General features: G+C 42.3%; 1 protein-coding gene across 2 annotated transcripts in view; it reads right to left on the bottom strand.

The window, feature by feature from the left end:
* Nucleotides 1-902: 902 nt before the first annotated feature.
* The window catches only part of KCNJ6 (potassium inwardly rectifying channel subfamily J member 6), a 159,060-nt gene continuing 136,593 nt past the window's right edge, over nucleotides 903-23,369 (bottom strand). For both annotated transcript variants that reach the window (XM_037378460.1, XM_037378459.1), the window contains one exon: nucleotides 903-1,294. In XM_037378460.1, the coding sequence (XP_037234357.1) occupies nucleotides 969-1,294 (326 nt within the window). In that variant the 3' untranslated portion in view covers nucleotides 903-968. The remainder of the gene's footprint in view (nucleotides 1,295-23,369) is intronic.

The raw sequence follows: 23,369 nt of genomic DNA on the forward strand, positions 1-23,369 counted from the left end.
TGGTTTGCCTTATTTGTAAACATTTTCACAGTATATCAGTAATTATGTTACAATTTATCTACCCTGCCCTCTCCCAGACTTATGGCTTTTTAGAGTCATTGAAACGATCTGTTTGGCAAACAGTGAGGTACTCTAAATAGCTGCCAGTCTGGTACACTGAAGAAAATGTCATGCACTAGAAGAGCCATAGATATAAGGGGGAAAATAATCAGTATTACACTCCAAATATTTGAAGAGAAATGCCTACTTGATGGGTAGTTAGTTTTTGCATCCCGATATTTCTAGAACTCTGTTTCTAAACCTACATTAATTACACATCTGTGTACATTATTTAGAAGTTCTTTACTACAGTACTTTTGTACATGCGGTATTTATTACTAAATGTAAAGAGAAAATAATTACATAAGGCATATGTACAGTATCGTGTTGGATTGCAGATCCCTCTGCTCACCTTCATCTTAAAGCTGCAAGGCCCATTTCATAGAGGCTTGTCACCCAGTTCGTGAAACTGTCCTGAAACACATAAAAACTGGAGCCAAGGCCCATTACTTCGATGAACGTTAATTAGTCTTTCCTTCTAAATCCTTTATGTATATACCCATTGCTTTTGTTTGTTTGTTGGTTTGTTTTGTTGTTGTTGTTGTGTTTGGGATTTTTTAATGTGCATAAACCTGGAGGTCTGAACTTGGAGAGGTGCCGAGAAGGCCAGCAGTCATTACCAGGGTGGGGATAGAGATTCCACCATTGATAATGGGTATTGCAGCTTTAACCCATGCCTTTGCTTAGTCTGTGAATCTCTTGAGTTTAAATTGGGCAGGTAGATATTTTGCATCTTGAGTATTTATTTTCCCAGAATTAAGAATAACACAGAAGGAAAAAAAAAAAAAAAAGGTGTGCTGGAGAAAGAAAAGGGGAGCAAAGAGAGAGAAGATAAAGGAGGTGGTCTGGCCCTTATGCCCCTAGTGGTTCTACACTTTGGACTCATTCTCCAAGTTGGCCACATCACCGTTTCTTTCATTTTGGTCTTCTTGATTCTTTTCTTCCTCTTCAGTTTCCAGCTCAGCATGCTGGTCCAGCTTGCTGGAAACCGACCATGTTAGGGGCAGTTCTGCTCGGCTGGCCATTTCTGCCAGCTCTTTGGCACTGTAAACTGGTGTGTTGGTCTCATACGTTTCATGAAAACTGTTGTAGTCAACTTCATAAAATCCATCCTCCAGAGTGAGGACAGGGGTGAAACGGTAACCCCACAGGATCTCACTCGTAATGTATGAACTTCGAGCTTGGCAGGTCATTCCTGTAACAGAGAAGGAAGAATTGCTGTAGTAAGGACCCACTGCTTTCCCAAATCCTTAATTATTTTTTCATATAGGAAGACAAATATATGTAAAAAGGCACATGCCAGAAAAAAATTAGGTTTGACATCATATGAGGTTGGGCTTAGAAAGCAATTTTACGGTGTGTAACCTCTTTGACATCCTTTCCTTCTGTGCATATACATAACAACAAGTAGTGGGTCTGTGAGCAAAGATTAAGATTTCTTAAATGCTTCCTGTATTGCATCAACAAGTAACTCACCTGCTGGCAAGTCTCAGATGGCTTATTGAGAGTCTATGGGACTAGCACCACGCCATCCTTTGGTTCCCTGGTGTGTAACGAACCTATGCTACCACATTCAGCACTTGCCCAGGTTAAGTAACGTACACAAAACTTTTTCTCTGCTGGAGTTGACCCCTGAGCCTGTGATCCATGGGTTGACTTGGCTCCCCTAAAGGCTGGAGCCACCTTTCAGTTACGCTGCTTTGAGGTTAGGGCTGGTGGCCAACACACGAACGTCAGCAAAACTCCTGAAGGACAGGAGTGTGCAGTGTTGAATTCAGATAGCTGGGACTAACTTCTTTGTTACCTTCCCTTCATGGGTCTGCTGAACTTCACTCTGGGAGTTGCTATAGGGCAAAGAGATCTGTAAGATACTATATTTTGTTAAAAGGCATGGAGACAGGCAGTTGTTCCGAGCTCAAAGTAGTCCGGAGTATCCTCTGGGTGAAGAAACATTTGGCTATGGCAGGGACCTGTGACTTGGAGCGCCTGCCCCATCTCAGACAGACAGCCCAGGGAAGTACTGCAATAAAATATTAATGCTCAGAAGTGGAAGAGGGAACCCAGATGATGAGGAAAAATGTCAGGAGAAGTGAATTTAAGAGACAAAACCATATTGCTAAAAATGGAAATACATGGAGAGGATGTGATAATTTTCCTTTAATTATTTGCACATTATTAGCTATATATTACTAGGCAAACTTCAGCTGAACAGTATACGTTGAATACTTAGTAAACACAGTAACATACCCCCCTGGACAAACCTGCCACACATCAGTTATTTAGAAGGTAATCATAAGCAATTAAAAAGAATATTTAATTTTGGGCGCACAAATGGCTGTCTGTAGAAATGCACATTGTTTCTCTGCACTGCTGGCATCGTATTAGGTCACATGGAGAGTCTCAGGAAGAGCAAACATTGGTAGCTTTATTTTTTTCAGGGCTGTGCAAACTGCTCCAGGTAATTCTGCCCTCATTCTCTCGAGCCTCCTCTCCGAGCTCAGGTGGCTTGCTTCTGATGGGTGAAAACTGCTGTTTCTTGCTACTCTGTATTTTTCACTTATAACATTAGGTTTAGAAAGACATTTACCAGCTGTTACCACACTGTGGTACTTCAGCCCTTCTGCAGTGTTTCCCTCCACTTACTGCAGCGCCTCAGACCCTGCAAAGCGGTGACTGTCAGGGAAAGCTTTAGCATGAAAACTGCTGCACCATACCTACCTACTACAGCCAGGCAGAAATGCGACCGTCCTGCTGTGCTTACTGATCTTAATTTCTCTTTCCTTATGCCTAACAGAAATACTCAAGCCTTCAGTTTTTTCGGTGCTGCAGGACAAGACATATTTGCATTTCAATTCTCAAATAACGCACAAATGGAAATATAAAGATCTTACCATTTTTCTGTTCACTTCACAGTTGGGAGGGGTGGAAGGACACGAGACCATATGACAAAATCATCTCTTGTGAGATTTCCTGTGTGATTTTTAGTCTAAAGGAGATCTTCTTTCCCACAAAATGACAGAGGGAGAAGAACCCGGCAGCTCACAGAACACTATACGTGTGAGAAACGTACCAGTTGTGCAGCAGCTTCCCCAAAGGGTCATTTGTGGTTTTTTCCAGCGCTCCTCTGGGCAGACCCAGGAGTGTGGGTGCAGTATTTGATAGGATCTCTCTGCCCTGGGAGGGGGGCATCAGCAGGCAGAGAGGGGTGGCAGCAACCAGTGTTGGTCACGATGTCTCTCCTGCCATCTCGGGCACCTCTCTGGGCTGGTCTCGTACCAGCTCCTTTGCTGTTCCTCGGTGGTGTGCCAAGACCAGTGACCCCTGGAAAGGTTTCCCCAAAGGAGTGTGCTGTTCCTTAGACTCATGTGTTTCTAATCCCTTTCCCTGCTACTGAAATTCAACTTAGACGTGAATGGGAAGTTTCAAGTTTTCATTATAAGGGCAATGGAATTAAAAAAATAATATTGAAGACTCTTTGAAACACTATTACCTTCCTGTGCTCAGACTAAGTACTCAGTGATCCTGCTGCTTTGATTAGGAAAAATTTGCTTAACTTGTGGGAAAGAGGGGGGCAATTTTGTGCAGAAGTCAAGAGAGTTAATTGGATTACATTAGAGCTAGGGCTCATTAAAAACAAACACTCATCTGAAATTTTGACCTGTCAGTTTTTAATTTAGTCTCCCATTGAGCAACGCTTTAATACCTGTTTCTTTTCCGCAGTAGTCAAAATACTTCCAGAGCTAGAACGGAAGAGTTAGGATTTTTCAAACAAATAAGTTGAAATCAAGAAAAAGACTTTACCTAGTGAGGGACGTGTGTATGAGAGAGACCTTATTAAGTTCTCTAAAGGTTGAGAAAGCTAATACAGAAAAAAATTGTAAGTGGATTAGAGGGTTTCCAGATTAAAATGTGCAACAGTTGTGGAGACCCTTGCAGTGATTGCCAGTGCACCTGCATTTCTTCATGGTGTGGCTTTACCAGCCTCTACCTGTGCTGGTTCAGGGGTCCTTCAACTCTGCAGTCACCAGAGCTTCTGGACTGGTTTTTTTGCATTTAAGCCCTTATCATATATTATCATCTAATTTACATGTGTTGCATTATACTCCATGGTTTTAATTGTTCTTTAAAAGGTATTGTGACTTTTATCATTTGCTGCAAGTTCTGAGCATGCTCTGGGTTGACAGGGGAGGCTGTGTCTTGAGTAAGGACATTTTAGATTTTAGGTTTCCAAGTATTGTGTCATTTATTCAGTAATTATGTGGTTTATGTGTAGCCATAGATCTGTTGCACAATGGCTTTAAAAATGATGGTGGTTTGACATTTTGACTAGTGTCTCATTTTAATTGGACCTCTTCAGGGTAGATGAGAGCTGGGGAGCCTTTGGAGCTACTTAGCTCAGCATTAGTTGGACTTTTTCAAAATAAGCTGGGAAATTAAGAGACCCAAATAATTCATTCTACATTAATTAAAACTATAACTGGAAGGAACGGTCTATTTGAGACCATTTGAAAACCTTGAGGCTGGGCTCTCAGGCCCTGCTGTGATGGGCATTGAGTGAAGCTGGGGCAGCGGGTGGTGACAGAGGAGCATTCCTGCTGGGCTGGGCAGCCACTTGCCCCTGCACGTCCCAGTATGGAGGCTCCGCAGCTCCCTGCACCATCTGTCCCTGCCGCCCAGCACGGGGGAATGGCAGTGGCAGGATTAGGTTGCAGTGCAGTGGGCTTGCGCTTGCACCTGTTCACCTCGCTGCACACTGTATTTTAAACGTGCCATAAGCTGATGAAACCTCTGATGGTTGCCCTTAACTGCTGTCTCACTCCTTTAAACTCAAAGCATTTTTAATGAGCAGTAATGAGCCTTTGTATATGTTGCAGCTTTCTGTTAGGTCTTAATGACAGCGTTTCAGTCTGTTTGTTTTATGTTTGCACAGGCTGGGGAATCACAACCGAGTGTTGTGCAAATACGTGATTGCTGGGCAAGTTACCTAAGTAGTAAAATTAATTGCCACCTTACTTCATTGTGGGTTTTTTTTATTATGTTTGATGTTCTGTTAGAGCTTTGTGGGCTGTAACCAGCATCATAAGAGTTGCCACTTCTCTGTGAAAGACACACATCATGTTCCTATATATATACTGTTCCTATAGCTCCTGGGTCAGACCTATTCAAGGTGAGTTGCAAGCTGAATTTTGGTCCTTATTATATCAGAGGAGACAAACTAAATTATGGGGATTGGGTGAAGGAGACTTTTTTTTTTTAGGTAGCCAAGCTAATGCAGCAACATTTTTATTGTTTTGCTTTCAAATAGGGACAAAAAAAGTCCTGCTGACAGTGCTGGGATTAGTTCTGTGTATCTGAAATCAGCAATTAGTTATGACTAGTTATGACAACCAGTGTAATTAAAACTTTAATTTATCCTCTAAATGTTTATTATTCCAGTTCAACAGGTGAGGAGCTGTACAGAGACTTGAGCAATGCTGGAGAGTGACGAGTGGCTTGTGAGCAGGAGCCGGCCTGCTAAGCCACTTTCTGTCTGCATTGGATTTGACACACAGCTGGGCTCTCGCCACAAGGTACCTGTGCTGGGGTGGGAATGCTGTAGAGGGCTTGGTCACATCTGTGACATTGTGTCCTGTTTGCTTCAACAAGAACTGGGGACCATGCTCTGGCTCCTGGTAACACGTGGGCTGCTCCTCTCCAGAGCACAGGCTGCAGTGGCTCCGTCTGCCTGACTGGCAGCATGGACACTGTTTCAGCGTACCCCATCAGCAATTTTCCTTGCAGCTAGAATGAAAGGTTTTATCAAGCTTAATCTTTGCACCACGCAGTCTAAGAAAATGACAGAATAATTCCCCTAAGCTGCTGCTGATATGCGGGTAAGGTTACAACCAACTTTGACTGATTAGAATTAATAACAAAGTTGACGCCACCTCCAGATTCGTTACTCTTGAAAAGTTGCCCTGTGCAGTTATTTTGAGGCTACAGTTTGTTCATGCTGTCTACTGCTATTTGGCTTATGCTTTCACTGTCTTGCAGTGCTACGAGGGTTTGGTGTGGTGACCCAGAGTGACTTGATGCATTTCCCCCCAGTGCACTTAATTTAAGATTTCATGGTAGCTTACACAATAATATGTTGTGTCATGCACTCTTACCATATATTATTTCACTTTGTGATGGCAGCCATCAAAAATAAAATGCTATAAAAAAGTCAGGGGGAAAAGGGGACTTCAGAATCAGGGAATCAAATATGTTTGGACCAAAATACAGTAATATGCAGCTCTAGGTCAGCCTACTGCAGATTACACATAGCAACAGCCTCATTCAGCTTTTGTTTTACTTGAGCTGGTCTTTGTTACAACAGGATGTTTTATTTTGAAATTCCACTCCTGTGATAAAAAAAGGACTCTAAATGAAATGAAGGGAGCAAGAATTATGGCCCATTACTGACTGCATCTCTTTGGCTGACAGCCACAATGTCAGGCCGATTTTGAGGTTCAGCAGTTTCCTGCTGGCACTTAGCAGAACAAGGCAGACGTTTGGCTGCACAAAATCGAATGGGATACCCCATAAAAGCAACCCATTTCCAGTCACTGCATGGGAAGTTTGCTTCACAGTTCAGCCTGGAGTAAGACCTCAGCAGCAGAGGACTCAAGTGTGCACAGAAATCAGTGGTGTCCCCATTTCTGGGGTGAGAGGAGTTTCGCTCGTGTGCAGGAGGCACAGAATTTGGTTGGTGGTCTCCAGCTGAGAGCTGAGACTTCCGTTTGCTCATGCGATGCTCCTATTATATTGCTTTTACCCTGTCTTTATTCATAGCATCCTTTGCTGAGGTTTTGATCTCCTTCATCAGAAGGTTCATTTGTATTGTGAGAACGTTTTAAAAACAAGCCCAGACATGTAGAAAATTCTCTGCCCCTTGAGATGAATTCCTACAGCCTCTGTGTCAGTGCTCATGATGAAACTATTTTGCTGTAGGAATTATGAAGAAGAGGGAGGTGCTGACCCGTAGCATTAGAGCTGACTTGTACCTTGCCTAGGGCAATGGTGAGAAGATGGGAGAATTTTACTTAAACAATGTGATAATAGCACTAATATTGAGGTAATTAGCTGAATGTGCACCTAATGTCTGAAACTCCAGTGTAGTGCTTAAAAAAGCTTACAGTGACTTTCTTGTTTTGTGGCTGAGCTTTGCTCCTCTGCTCCTTAGTGCTACAAGGCAGAGAGATGGTCTCTGCCCGGATGACCTTTTGGTCTCAAATATATTTGGTGCAAGATTTATCAGTCTGTTATTTTTAGATGTTAAAGAGAATGAGAAAGCTATGTCTGCTATTAAAAACAAGCAAAAGGCTAGGAGTCAAGAACTCCTGATTTATGCTTTGGTTCTCCTGTGGACATTGTGTGGGCTTTGGCAAATTACCTAGCTTTGCTGGGTCTGTTTTATTGGTGTGCCACAAGGGACATGCTGAGATTTAAAGGCAGTAGATGTACTTGCAGTATATTTTCCTCCTCATCTAGACTTTCACTGTCAGTTTTGTACTAAACAATTCTCCCTGATGTGAAAACGATTGCCTCAAAAAAGGACAGAGATTTAGAACAAATTTTCATAGTTCCACCAAGTTATTATCAGAAATATTCCACATTAGCTACTTGGTTCTCTTTAATCAAGCTAAAAAAAAAAAAAAAAAAAAAGGAATGAAAAAAAGGAAAAAAAGTCATGTTGTACCCTGAATTCACTGCTTTTTGTGAAGCCCAAAGCATCAGTTGTTTTTGTTGGAAAATGCTGTAAATACCGTGCTCTGGTAAAAGAGTTTCCCCCTCCTTTTTGAATTTAGGTACACTTGAGAAGTAATCAGTGTTGGTTTTTCAGTTTTATTTAATAACCCCATAAATATATATATATATATATACATAAATATAAATATATATATATATAACCTCTTATTCAGAGCTGGAAAAGGGGAATTCCCAGGGTTTCTGATAATTTGATTAAGAACACACCTGGAAATTGGATGCTTATCTCATCCTGACCAGTGTTTAAAGCTCTTGGAAGAAGTAAAAACTGGACAGGTGCCTGTGAGCATTTTAGTCTATCTTTGCTTCAGCATGCCTAGGAATCTGTGCATGACATCCTCATCTTGTGGGTTATGAATGTTGTGCGTGTCTTCTCCATGTCCCAGCTACATCGCAGCGTGGCCACTGCTGGCGCTGGTGCAGGAACTGGGGAGAGGAGTGTGTATGTGAGTGGGAGAGGAAGGGAGTGGGGACAGATATTTTTTTCTTATAAGGATAAAAGAAATAAGCTTTCATTGGAGTTTTTTTTGTTTGTTTTCTTTTTCCTTTTTTGATGTTAAATCAGGTACTTTTTTCTGTTAGCAATTCAAGTAATTTGGTATTTCTATTTTCATATTTCTTATTTAATCAGGCAAAGAAGCTGATCACTATATTTGAAATTTTATAGCCTTGATCTACTGCCATCTGTGACTTCTGATCAGAGGTCTTTGTGGCATCTTCTGTCTTCATCACACAGGTGATGACGGCACCAGGGACAAACTCGACATCAGAAAATGCGAGTTGCCATGGAGTGAGCCGGAGCAGCTGGCCCGCCCAACACCAGGAGTAATAAAATCACATCCCCCATGGGAGAACACATATATTATTGGGTCATGTCTGCACAAGAGGAGAACATGCATAGGAAATTGAGCTGATGAGAAGCCATAATTTCAAGTCAGTGGGACTTTCTGACACTCCAAAATCTTTTTCGTTCTAAACAAGATAACAAATGTGAGGAAATGGAATTATGTTGAGTTAAATTCTAAACAAAGCCTAACCTGGATTAGTCATTCTATTTTCATTCTGACTTCTTCACATGTGATATATTGCATAATGCAGCATCTAAATTAGAAGAAGATGGCCATGCTTTAGTCTTTTTCAAAATATTTTAAAATGTACATTTTTCTGCTCAGTAGGAAATTCCAGTGCCAGTGAAATTATATTTTCCAATGGAAAAATGCTGGATTATAAATGTTTGATTTACTTAGTTATCCTATCAGGAATTAAATATACTTCATTGAGTGTCTTGTGTCTAATTTCTTGCTTTCTGACTACATGTAGCTTAGTCTGAGAAATGGTAAATGATAAGGTAGAAAAGCTTGTCTGATTCAATCTCAGATGTGCTGCTACTTTTAGCTAACAGTACCATATACAGTCTCAATAAACAGCTTCTCAAAGAGATGGTACAAATACTATTCAGCCAATATTTAACCTTCATTTAGCCTTATATTCAGGCCAAGCCCAGCAAATCAAGCTGCCTGATGTGTATGAATTTTAATCATTTTTTTCAGCTGTGCTTTTTCAAATGGATGATGATTACATTTTTCTGTCGACTAAATCTGTGAAATTTAATGTATCAAATAATGCAGCGTCTGACCAGAGAGAGAAGCTTGTTCCTCTGAGAATTTGCACTTGGAGTCCTTGGAAATGGGAAACTCAATTCAGTGGAGCCGGAACATGAAGTACCAGGATTTTGTACCCTACTCTTTCTTTCACAAAATCACAGAATGATCAGAGTTGGAAGGAACCTGTGGAGATCATCAGGTCCAACCCCCTGCTAAAGCAGGTTCACCTACAGCAGGCTGCATGAGTTCCCTTTGCATGAGTTCCTGTTGGCTCCCTATTGCTTTTCCACATTCATAAGCAACAGCTTTAATTCTTATACCAGAGACCCTCAGGAAATACATAGTTCACACAAATATTCCCGTTTAGTTACCTCAGCACTTCAAAGCACTTTGGGCTCAGCCTGTTTTATAGTCTCTCTCCAGCCACTAGATTCACTGCCATGGAGGAAGAACGTCTCATAAAAGCACCAGGAGAGGAGAGGACGGGGGACATCCAGCTGCACACTGGTGTGCAGCGATGCTGTGCTACAGCTGGCTTCCTGCAGCATGATCTCAGGTTGGGAGAAGCTAAAGGGAGTCCATTTTCCTCCAGGGGCTCTGGGTGCCCTGCCCTTTCCCTCACCTTTTATGAAGGGGTGGAGAGCCACAGGAAAATCTAGTTTTGGATAAAATAAGGGTGAAGAAGGAAATGCCTGAACTGCTGTATTGCTCATCTTGGGGAAGAAAGCAGTTGAACAGTTCTTCTTCTTCTCTGTTCTGCATAAACCCAAAGGCTAAATGAGGTCAGCACCTCAGAAGCAGGTTCTTCTCTCTCCACTCCTTGCTGGGGAGGCAGAAGATGGGAATGGGACAGATATGAAAGCAGAAAATATAGAACAGAAAATGCATCCTCTAACACTTCTAAGCTTCACAGTTTGATAAAACCCTATGTCTTTTTAAAAACTCCAGCTTTGATTTGCAGTTTGGATGGGAACTACTTGCACCTCTCCAAAACTTTCAGACTAACGTTGCAAGGTGCACGGTCTCCGATGCACCTGCGGTAAGGTCCCCGGGGAAATGCCCGTGGACAGCATTAGTGGAGCTGGATGCTCGGCAGGTTGCCTGCTGAACTGCTGAAAATATGAACCTTAAATGCATTTGGCATTGGAAAGGGGTAGAAACATTGTTTATATGAGAGCTCTTCCAAGATGGCATCCTTTAAGATGTATACACAGAGAGCCAATCTCTTGTGGAAAAACATAGCTGACTGCTGTATTGGCTTTATGCTACATAATGCACAGCATATGTGACCCTCTTGAGGAGCATGTGTTTAGCACACAGTGGTAACCGGGACTGAGAGTAGAACAATGCGTGTTTGGGCATTGCTGAAATTCCACATGAGCATTAATACTAAGGGACAGCTGGGAGAAAAACCCCTTTAGTTGGAAAGATGCTTGCTGTGAAAGAAGAATTTTCTGTAACAGCTTGTACCTGCTGCACACTTGTGCTGTCATGACTGTGAGATAAACATTTAATTAAAATAGATGTGTGATCTCTTTCACCTCTTGCTGTGCAGATTTCTTAAACATGTAATTTGAGTCTGCGTGTTTGGATGTGTTTTGTTTCTTTTCAAAAATGCTACTTTACAAAGAGAACAGAACATCCAAGGTTTGCTCTATCCTGAACTTTACTGACTTAGAGCTTTTTATAAAAATCTCACATTTTACTGTGGAAATATTTCTGAACCCAGGATTAAAGACAAAACAGTGTGAACACATAGCTTGGCATGCTGTAAAATTCAGGAAATAAGGAAGATCACTAGCTTTTTGACAACAAAATCTGTGAATCACCCACAAAGTATTCTGGTGGTTGTTTGTAGGTTTGTGGCTAATGGCATTGCTGAAGCCTGGTTTAAATGTTGTGAAATCAGAGGAGGAGATGAAAGAGAGTTCAGGATAAAGCACTTATTTCTGCCAGGCAGATGTTTGTGAGAAGTAATGTTTGGAAATGCAGCACAAATAAAGTGAAATTGTGTGCTATCCAAAATCACCTGGATTTTTGGTAAGCAACAGAACGTTTCAGTGGGGTTGCCTGGGCAGTTTCATAATGGTGCATCCTTTTAGGTGGGCTGGAAAACAAGCCTAACGTGGGTAGGTGGTACTTACTTTTAGAAGAGACATCTTGAAGAATTTTTTTTTTCTAAAGATATCTTAGTTTCAGAGATTATATTTTTGATTTATATTTCATCCAAAAGTGTACCAAGAGGACTGGTGTATGGGTGCTCTCTGGTTTTCAGAAGAAAGCTCTAAATCCTGATGGCATTGCTGCAACTATCACAGCTATCATTTGAGAAGGCTAGCTAGTACCACATGGCAGCCTAAAAAAGCAGCTGGGCATGGAGATGTGTGAGAGCTGGATCTGTCCAGCTCTGTAGCAGGGGCTAATAACAGCAGAGCTGCCTTCTGGCTCTTTAACCAAGCAAACAAGCAATGAGCCCTTTCTCTGTGCATTTTGGACAAAGCTGAGCTTGACCGCATTGCCCTTTGGTGACGGCGTTTGGACCTGTGCTTAATTCAGCTGGCACCTCCTCCTCATTTCTTCCTGGTGGCTTAAGCATGGACTGGCCTCTAGCCCCGTTCCTCTTCCTATGACCTGTTGGCAGTAGAGCTCTTGGCAGATGGAGAAATTCTGCTCAGATACTTTGAAGTATGTCCCTGGTTGGACAAAAGTTGAAGCTGGAGGGGTTCAGTGCTGTCTGAAGGACCCCCACACTGTACATGGCTTAGCGCTAACTTAGCTGCTCTGGGAGGAGGAGGATATCTGGGCTAGTTTTGTTAGTATTTCAAAAGATGTGTTTAGATAGCAGACCTTATATCCTTTCATTTTCTTAATAGGAGATAGTTTAAGCAACCAAACATTTTTTCATGCTATTATTTAGTGTGATTGGTCAAGTTTTTTTATAAAAATCTTTTTAAGGGAAACTGTTAAACACACTAAGCTTAAAAAGTCATCTGTTGTAAAATAATCTTTAATTAGCATTTAAATGAGGTTTATTGATTTGGCTGTTGTTACCTTTATCGTAACAAAAGAATCAGCCAATCCCAGACTTCACACAGCTTTGATTTTTTATGAACTTTTGCAAGCCTTCTAGCGATTATGCAAAGAAAATCATCTACACTGTTAAAATCCTCCCACTGAATAGCAAGCAGGTTTTGATTTTTCTTCTTTTTTTTCTCTTTTTTTTTTTCCCCAGTTCATAGGATGAGACTTATTAAGTTGATGCTTTCAGGTTAATAATATTGGCTGTCAACTTAAGCAGCATATTTTTGAAATGCAGGACTGAGCAAAAACTAGCTGCCTCAGGGAATGAGATGCACAATCTTTCACTTCTGAAACACTATTTAATATTCAAGTTATGTCAAAATTTGTATCCATATTTTAGCTGCTTGGCATCCTGTCTGATAATAGGTGCTATTAATATACCTGCTTGTAGATCAATAACCGTTTTAGAAAAAATAGTACTTCACTTGGTTTTAATTGACTTTGGTTTTATTTGAGGTGGTAAGGACGAAGCTGATTCTGATCTTTAATTACTGCCTAGGCATTTAGCAATGAGTTCAATAAAGGAGAACAGCAGCAGTAGAGTTGGGATTTTAGGAAAGCTTCAGTACTGCTCTCCTGATATTTCTATTCTGGGAAAAAATAGGAACAGCACACTTCATGCTCTAGCCTTTTCAATCTAGCACTTTCCTCAATACCTGAATTCATTAAAAAAACCCCAAAAAACCAGCACAAAGCCCAGCAAAAAGTTATTTTGCTCTATTCCTTGTTCATGTGTTATAAATATTTAAGCTAACTGTTCCTGGCAGGGGCATAGACAAATCAGTCTCTGAGAATATGTGTCTGATTTTGCCACAAACATTTCTAAGTGGTGATGGAGCAGAGAAATTCCAAGTTTCCTTGACACATGCACCTCATTTATAGAAGCAACAAAGAGTCATTAGGGCTTTTTAGCACTGAAATGTCTTCTTAGTTTAACAACGTTTATCTCAGCTGGTGAGAAAAATTAGTTGTTTTAAGAAGGAAAAAGTAATTGAGAAAAGGTGGCTAGGTATGGGGAAAGCTATTTGAGGAAGCAAGGAGAAGAGGGTGCTCACACTCCAAATTGCACAGTTCCCAGAGGAGAGGTACCTAAGATAGTGCAGAGGAGTCTGAAAGAAAACAACGGGGCTTTTGAAGCAAGAAACACCTCGTATAGAAGCTACATAAGGTCTGTTTCTCCTGAGTAATTAATTTCTGTTCAACACCGAGGGTGGGCTTGGTGGTCAGCAAAGATGTTAAGCTTTTTCTGGTGGAGCACAAAGCACTTGTTTGGCAAAGGAGTGTTTGTCTCAGGTGGTTGAGGTGCTGGCTGGGTACACAGGGCATGAGCTGTCCCTGTCCTCCCCGGCAGTGAGCAGCACTTGAGAGCTTTCAGCTTTTCTGCTGTGGGTTGTTTCATTCCTCTGTATCAGTCATGAGGTGGCACTCTTCTACCAGAAGAGATAGCTTACAAAGATTTTGAAGTGTGCATTTATCTAAACTAAGAAAAAAGAAGTGATGCCTGGAAAATATCGTTGAGAGATTATTGCAAAAGTTTTGAAATGTCTGGGCAGGCAGGTGGATCACCACCGGGATGCTGCGTGTTTGTGGCAGGAATGTAGTATCTGGAGGAGATACCTTGCTGAATGCTCTTTGAGCTAGAGGTTAGTAGCTTACTTGGTTTTCTTCTGACCCCCATAGATATTTGAGACATTTCTGCACACCACTTGCAGACTAACTATATTCTTCTTCATGACAAGCACAACTCGACAGTCTCTTTCTTGCAGCTTTTATTACTGCTGCCAGACCACTGCTGATCTGGAGCACTTCATTGATATGTGCTTTGTACAATGAACACTTGGCTAAAACTAGACATACTTCACTCTGATGGTATCCTGCCTCTCAGAAAATAAACTAGACCAGGCTCCCAGTTTCAGAGGTAAATGGGAGAAAAAATTAAACCCAGGCATTTCTGGTTAAAGAGCTCTCTCTCTAACATTGCATAAGAGTGTTAAACGTGCGGTTTTAAAAAATGTATGCCATAGCAAATGGAAAGCAGAGCACCAGATTCTAGTCTCAGCCAGCAGCAGTTCAAATCAGCAGCATCTTCCATCAGGATATAGTTATTCCAGACTGTGCACCTGACTCAGGTCTCCACAGTTTTTTACGCCCACGGGGTCCCTGCTAAGTCCCAAGGCATCTAGCAGATGTTTGCTTGTGAGGCAGCATCCTCTGGCTTCTGCTTGTTCCTAAGGCACGCTTAACCTCCAGGATGGGAAAGAGAAATAAAACTTGGCATGCTCTCTTTGAAAGCTTGCTGACCCCTTCTCTTCATGCTTGCCCTGAACCAGGCTTAGGTGGTAGGGGAGCTCAGGGATGGCTTTACAGCTAGTTGTGCTTCCTTCAAACAGTGTAAACCACAACACATGGGAGGAATAAGAGTTTAGAGACAAGGCAGGTTGATGAAGGGGGTGGGAATTTGGGGTGTGAGTTTGGGAGGAGTTCAAGGCAGCATCAGAAGAATGTTGATCCCAACCAGCTCTGTGCCATGCAGTGAGCCTTTCTCTCTCTTCCCACCATAATAAAAGGTTTCCCTGGCTGCCAAATTAAATGCATTGCCACTGCCTTCACCTTGTACTTACTCCAGGCAGAGCTTTTTTAAACCAGAGAGATAAAAAAAGGAAAAACTCTGGACAAGGCACTTTATTATCTAACCAAAACTGGGAGGTGCTCCTGGGACAGGTGACGGATCAATAAGGCCACCTTGGCTTCTTCCTCCTGGTTTTCCTCAAAGTACACTGGAGGATCTGCGCCCTGGTGTAAGTGCTCATCGCTCCCCCCAAGGCTGAACTGCTGCTTGGCTAACCTGAGATCAGCGCAGGCAGACCTGTCTCAAGGAAAGAAGACACTTTTGTCTTTTTGATCACACATTTCTAAAGAGAAAAGGGAGAAAAAAAATGCAGTCACTTATTCCCAGCATGGATGAGACTACTGGAAATGAATTGAAAAATGTAGCAGCTCCCCAAAAAGTCCAAACCCTGACATTATACATCGCTTTAAGAAGCAACTACAGAGCTGGCACATGCTGGGTTTTATGTGCATAGAGCATTAGCTGCTATGCATTCAGCACAACCCGGATTATTTGCTTCTTGTGTTTCCTATCAATTTTTAAATGACATTTTATTCTGTTTTTGCTGGAAATGGAGGTCAATGCAAATACAATACAAGTGCAGAATTTATTATGCCAATAAGTTTACATCAGAATCCAGAAGCCCAGCGGGGAGTGAATTACTGAGGCTCAGAAAAGATAGTACTAGTAATGTTTGGCTTTTATTTCCTGTGACCTTTCATCTGAAAGTCTCAAAAGAAGGGAAATGTTGTTATTTTTGATTTGCCAATGGGGAACTTGAGGCAGTGAATGGTGACTTGCCCTAAGGCCTTATAGAAGGTATGTAGCAAAGAAAGGCTACCGTGGTGAGGATGCATGCATTTTGATAGTCATTTAGGGGCATGCTGGCTATCTGTTGTGCTTTGATGTGAACCAGGAGGATTTTTAGGCCTAAAGCTCAGTTTTCATGGAGAGCTAATGTTTCGGAATGGCATTTTTTTCAGATCCTGTTACTTCAACAAAAGGCAAGATTCTGCTCATTACCAGAGTCTCAGCAGAGCTCAAAATCTTTCCTAAGAACATTTTTCTCCTTTGCTTTAAGCAGAGCAGGGTATGGATGACAAAACTGGAGAGCTTGTTTTGGGAACAGAAGGCAGATGAGATGAATCATGTGTGGAATGTGAATGTGTTTTCCTGGAGTCGCAATTGTGCTTCCTCAGCCTTTTCCTGTTCTCTGTGCAGTGGAGCTCTCCCCTTCTTTTAATTGTGATTGAAAATTTTCTGCTATCAGAATAATGGAGATTTTGCCTGCGGGTGCTGCAATGACACGAGGCATGGCATGCACACATGTACAGATAGAGAGAGATGTGCAGAGATACTGAGGTCAGTGATTTTGCAGTTCTCCTATATCCAAAATAGCAAATCCTTGATGTGTCAGCCTTGGAAGTCCTCAGTCACTTCAAATGCTTAATGAGATAGGTTGATTATCATCAAATTAAAATTACTTCTGTTGTATGAAGGGAGGAGAAGAGAATTTAACTGGCAGCAGTGAGAAGACAATTAACAGACTTCAGAGAGGCACTGGGACAGTTAAGACGTTGTTACAAGAAAATGATGGAAATGATGGACAGATCAGGCTATTATAAGCATATGGTGAAACTGAACAACAGAGCACCACAAAATACTGTGGTATGATGGGATTAAATCAGCCAACACAATTAGTGATGTTCTGTTGCACCACCACAGCACAGAAGCATTTGGGTTTTGAATTTTTGGGAAAGTTTAATGGCATTTCCTCCCTCTCCCCCAACACAGAAACATTTGTAGTGCAGAAAGCTTCACTTGATTTCTAATTTGGGAAAATGCTGTACCAAAACTCATAATTCTTTTTCTGCACAGTTTACCAGGGTAGTATTACACATTTTGGCTGCAAGAAAGCCCTGTAATAAATGATAGCTCTTTCAGCCTGTTGGCAGTATACGGTCCAACCATCAGTCTTGTAAATGTTCTCATAACCATTGCAAACTTGAAATATTTGGAACTGTGGCTTAACACATTATTAATCAAAGAACAAAGGGTTTGCTTTTCTTTCACCAGGCATATTAATGTAAAAAACCCTGTGATCCTCTCAGGTGTCTGCATAGGGATAAAAGCACAGCTCATCATAGTGCTGCTCCCATGATTAAATACAGGCTTCAAGCCCAGTATTCCAGGGAGCATTCCTCAAAGTTTGGTCAAGTATGAAGGCTTTCATTTAATAAATCCCTTTGTGAGCTTGTACAGGTTGTTTGTGTGTTGATGTGCATGTCTGTGAGTGAAGGAGAAGCTGATTAATAGCTTGTTCACTTTCTTGACTGATAAAGAGAGTTATGATATGGTCCCTTCATGAACTGACTGCTCTAACTGCAATGCGTGCCTTTTGTGCTAACCAGTGATTTCATTTCCACAGGCTGTCATCTGGTGGGTCCAAAGCCAATGACAAGGTGATGGCCCAATCCAAGCTTCACAAAAGTCAAAAGTGTCTTGCTGCATTTCTTGGCTTTTGGAAGGAAGTGGTTTAAGTCTGGATAAGAGTGAGTTGCAAAAGCCTCTATAGGAATGGATTTGTTCTTCAGGTTCCTTTACCTTTGGCAAATTTCTCCAGTTTTTCTTGTGTCTGCTGAATCACATGAATGTTTCTGAATCCAAGTGTGGTGATACGTATGGAGTGACAACAAAAGAACTCATTCAAAGGAAATCAGCCCAAGGTAAGGAGGGGACCATGCAACAGCTTTCAACTACATACAGTGCCATGTCCAAGCCAGATCAGGCTGGCCTGCTGTTGTTTGGGTTATTGCTGTACCTTGAACTAAGTTGCTGTGAACAAATATATCAAAAGAAGGAGCACAATGAGAGCCCTGACACTGCAGAAATACTGAATAACACTGTAGCTTGCAGCTCTGTTGCTAATAGGAGAAAGATGGAGAGTGAGATGGCAGCTGCAGAATAAAATTCACTTTGCAGCCTTTTTACACTGTCATATTTAAGAAAGAAAGCCACTAGTACAACTGATGAGGTGTGATGCTTTAGAGGAGGACAGTTTGGATTTGCAAGAAGCTTTAAATGTTTTGTTTTCCCACAAGAACTGCTATCTCCCTTGATAAACTAATTTTAAAAGTTAATGGACTAGATCCTCCATTGTGTTAATGCTGCATTGTACTGCTTCAGTGGTGTGGAAGAGCACTAAAGTAGTCTCCTTCTGTTGCTGGAGGTTTTCCTCTGTCCCAGGGAACTGCCGGACAATACAGGTCAGCTAGAAGGGATCTTCCATGAGCCCTGATATGTCTGGAGCAAAGACTTCTGGGAAAGAAGTGGGTTGAGAGGTGTAACCGTGTATCTCGATTCTGAGTGACTACTGCTTTAGCGTCATAGGCTGACAGCAAAAATAATTTTATGAGCAACTGATAAAGCAAATATTCCCAAGACTGGAAGAGCATTGAGACTCCAAGTGGTTTTTGCATTGCCACCACACCTCCACCCAACCAGGAGATGTGGGTCCCTGCTACTGTTGGCCACATACTTGGAAGAAGATGTAAAAAACAGTGAGGGATAAAAGAGTCTTTGCAACTTGTTTCCTCAGCTGTGCTAACTAAACAGCCCATTCCCTTGTTTTACATGTGTTACACCTACTGGCACGTGGCTGTGGTCAGTGCACGCTGTGCTGAGCTAGGCGGCAGCTGCTCTGGGATCTGAGGGGGATGCTGACCCAGCGGGGCACCGACATGTCTGCTGTGCAGGCAAAGGGGAGTCTAAACTAAAGGCTAGTGCTGTGGGTTGTACCATCTACTCAAATCCTGCAATGCACCTACTTAGTAACTCCATGCTTACATGATCTGAACCAGGGGGGTTGGAAGGTTTTTGTAGGTACCCTGAAAAACCACAGGGTGCTGCAGCAATGCGACATTAAAACAGTATCAACTGTGACAACATTTGTTAGAAGAGGAGGCTGGCAGGGAGCAGTAACAAATCCAGCTGGACAGTTTTAATCTGCTGTTTTAGGTCAATCTGACTCCAAGCCAGGGAGAGACACTGAAGGAGGGACTGACTGGATGGAGACATCCCTGAGACCCACTCACCGTTACAACTTGGTGTCATCATACAGCAATAGTCAAAACTCTCTGCAGCTTAATTCTGTCATCATTCGAGAGTCTAGACAGGGTCCCTGTTCCTCCAGTTCAGACTGGATGTTTTCCACACAAGAACTTAAGGTTATTGTTACTGTTCTTCAGTTGGAGGAACAAACATATTGGAATTAGTCCAAAGCTAAAGAGATGGACAGGTCTTAAGCACAGCTGATGGTTCTTCTCCATTCTAGGTAAATAGACTGACTTTGGGTCTATACAGTTCTTCTCCTACCTGGACAACGTAACACAGTGTAGCAGGGCATAAGAGCACAGGTCCAATCCATGCTGAATTCTGAAACACTTCCAGAGACAGATCTTACCTGCCATTTCATCTCTATAGCAAAACCCCCGCTTATTTTTAAACCTGTGCTTATTTTCAAGGTGGTCATTACCTGAGACCAGAATAACTCTGGACCATTTCCATCTTGGGTACGGATGGTCAAAATGGAACTTTTCTGTTTTACAGAGGCAAGAGACAGCGAAATAAACTCCAATGACAACTAAAACTCAGTAGTTTTCATTGGAAGTGCCAGACAGGCATTTTTGACCTTGTCTTTTTAATACAAAGAGAATAGCATGGATTAAAGATAAAAAAGAATGAGCCATCACATCTGACACACACTTGTCCTGATGCAGGGAGGCTATGGACCACTTCTGATACATTTCAGTTGTGCAGCATAAAGTCTTTAGACACTGCAGCAACAGGGATCTGTCTGAGAATGGGACAAAAAGGAGCTTTCTGTGGAGGCAGTAATAAGACCAATAGGGAACACTTCTTCCTGGGAAAAGCATCGCTTACAAAAGCAGCCGTCTTTCTTGGGGCAGCCAGGAAGGGCTGGCAGGAAAGGATACAGGACTGAGAAATCTGAAGGACAAAATAGCAACCCAAGTGGTCGAGAGCATCTGTTCTTTTTCCCCAGGGTACATGAGCTGCTGGGGACAAGATGAAAGGGTGGGTCTGAATTCTTATTTTCTGTTCCTATTGTGCCAAGTGTGAGGAAGCAGAAGGTCTATCAGCTGGGCCACCCATGAGTGGAGTGGATGTCTCAGTGGGACAAGCCCTCAGGGGTCATGACTACCTAAGCGGTGGGGTTGAGGGCTGATTCTTTGTTTTGCATTAGGTTTTGATACTCTAGAGAGTATAAAATCCCTAGGCTAACCCAAAGACTGCTGCTAACCCACTCTCAAGCTGCACTTTCCTGAAGGACTGCCATGATAGCATCCAGGCTGAGCAAAAATGCTGTGTGATGGAAATCTGAAGCTGTAGAGAAGCGGTTGGCATAGGAGCAGACATGCCTCTTCTGCCTTGTAGGTTAGTACAGCTTCACAGTGTGTCACAGAGAACTTGGGAAAGACATTTTGATCCCAGAAAACATTAGCCCTAAATCCCAGTGTTTTATGGCAACATGGAGAGGCATAACTCTCAGGATGTACCTGTAGGTTGTCAGCACCAGAACGCAGCCTAGAATATGAATGACAATAGCTAGAGAAATTTTGGACTGTGCATATCAATGTGAGCTACAAGAGCAGAGCAAGTTTCACATGTCCAGGAAGGATGTGCATGTGTTTTCTCTGTCCTGAGCCATTCTGATCCTGGTATTGGTAACACTCCTGCTACTGGTTGTACAATTCAGCGTTTTGAGGTGATCAACTCAGGTAAATCTGAAATGAATGTACATCTGGCCTCTGTGTGGCAGATCTGTCCCAGGGGAGGGCAATGGGGAAGATAAGAAAACTTTCTTTGCTTTTTCCTTTTGTCTATTCTTTTCTCTTTCTATCTTTGTCAAAGAATGACAGATGCCTGTGTGTCAAACTGACACACCATCAGGTATAATCTTGAGCTGAATGAAGGCTGTAACTGGAGGGGCCATGACAGGTTTCAAAATAATGGCAGTGTTTTAAGAATGAACATGGAGGATTTAATTCATTAATAGTGTAGGTGCTGCATAGTACAGTTTTCATAAACCTTTCCTACTATAGCAGCTGGAACATCCCTCCATCTACTCATCCTGCTGAATTCAGAGGGACTGAACAGAGCTGAAGGACCTTGTGAAAGGACAGCTAATGAAGTGAAACTTCAGGGAGGTAGGATTCAGCAAATAAAGACCTGCAGTGACTTGACAGCTGCTGAGAGATCTGTGTGGAAAAGAAGCCGAAACTCTCACAAAACACAGAATTGTTTTGAGATTAATTTCTCAGCTCTTAGTTCAGATCAGAGTCACAAAATTAATAAACGACTGTCATTTGACAAAGTCTGTACTTACACATGGGGGCTGGTATAATACAAGTTGAAACTCAGTAAAGTTGATTAAAGTCCATGATGCTGTCAGCACAGATACAAAGCTTGAGGTGAAACGCTGTAGGTCAGAATTGAAGAGATTTTTTTTACTTGTGCTTCCTCAGAATATATTACAAAATTTTTCTTCTGTGTCCCCTATGAGGAGCTTAGCAGCTGGGTGGGAATCAAGCATGTGGATCAGACCTAATTGCTCTAAGTTCCAACAGGTGAGGGGTTCACTTGGACTCTGGTTTGCAGATAAGTAGGTGGGATGACCTTAGTGGAGCCTCCAGGGGAAAGCTTGGTTCATACGTTGCCCGTTGTCATTAATGTTTTGGCTAGAAGGCTTTGGACATAGGCAAGTTAGTTAGAACAACTGAGTGTTTTTCTGTTCATCCAGCACCATAAAAGGCACACAGAGGAAAGGTCTCCGGTTTCTTTCTGATGGAGCCAGGGTTAGATCACTGGGCTCGCTGTGGGACACGGGCTTCACTTCTTTGGAGACAGCCAAAACATCAGAATAAATAATGTCTCCTGGCCCCAGAGAGAAGGAAGACCCAATCCTCAGGTAAAAGGGAGGAAATCTCTTTTTCATTCCTGAGAGTCTACTTCAGTACACCCACGCACTGTTCCTTGTATTGGAAACTTAATAACTTCACTTGAAAATCATGCCTTTTTGATGGCAGTGGAAATAATATGACTTTTAAAGAAGTAGAGGAGACTGTCATTGAAGTCGAGCCAGTTATGTGGGAGTCAGATGATTAAGGTAGATATGATGTAGGAGGGAAGAAATACTATCATTTGGAAAAAACCACTGTATTTTGAACAGGTTTAATGTTCTCTTCCAGGGAAGTAGGTTTGTTATTATTATGTGCATTGCCAACATTAGATGCAGGGCTTGATTTTTCTGTTGACGTGCCTTCTCTATAATTGTTCACATCCATGCAAATCGCCTACAAATAAGTCTAAGCTGTTACTGACTTGTATGGTTGAAGTGTAGGGGAACTTTGTGCTCACTTTTTCAGATGTGGAAACAAGGAGGCAGAGGGTGAGATGATAGGGAATTGCTCTCTCATCCAGGTCATGCCAGTGTCTGCCTGTCTGTCTGTAATGCAGCAGCCTGGGGTATCTATTTTCTGATCACGTCATAAGGTCTGTTTCATTCTTGTTGGCCTGACCTGAGTCCTAGCTCAAGTCTGTGAGATGTTGTTCCTTTTCTTGGGGGACGACGACAGTGCTGCTCCAGCATGTATAACTTGCCCCTTCAAGGTTTCTTGGGCTTTGAGTCATGTGCGGGTCTCAAACTGGCCTCTGAGGCTGCAGCCCAGCAGCTTTAGAGAGGCTGTTGTGTTGATGTGTGCGAATAGCCCCTTAATTTTTACTTTGTCTTAAGGCATATGCAAAGCTGATGCCAGTGCAGGCAGCCGCATGCAGTGAGAGCAGCTGGAGGGCAGAGGCAGCATCGCTGGTGAGCATGGTGCTGCGTGTGAGCTGCAGCAGCTGGGCACCGACTGATGCTGGAAGGTCTGTTCTTGTTCTGAAGCAGTTTTCACCTCTGAAGCTTCAGGCTCTCTGCTCCTCTCTTTGCTGCCCTCTGAAGATGTCTGGTTTTTGAAGCACAGCTTCTTCACAGGGCCTGGTTTCACTCTGTGGGACCAATCCAAAGCCAAATGGGGCTAAAAGACTCAGATCTGAGCATTTTTTTCTGCCCACATCTTGGGATTTGGGGCAATTTGGGAGCAAAGAGCACCATGCACAATTTAGGAGTT

Source organism: Falco rusticolus, chromosome 2, assembly GCF_015220075.1.
Source record: "Falco rusticolus isolate bFalRus1 chromosome 2, bFalRus1.pri, whole genome shotgun sequence".
Taxonomy (NCBI): domain Eukaryota; kingdom Metazoa; phylum Chordata; class Aves; order Falconiformes; family Falconidae; genus Falco; species Falco rusticolus.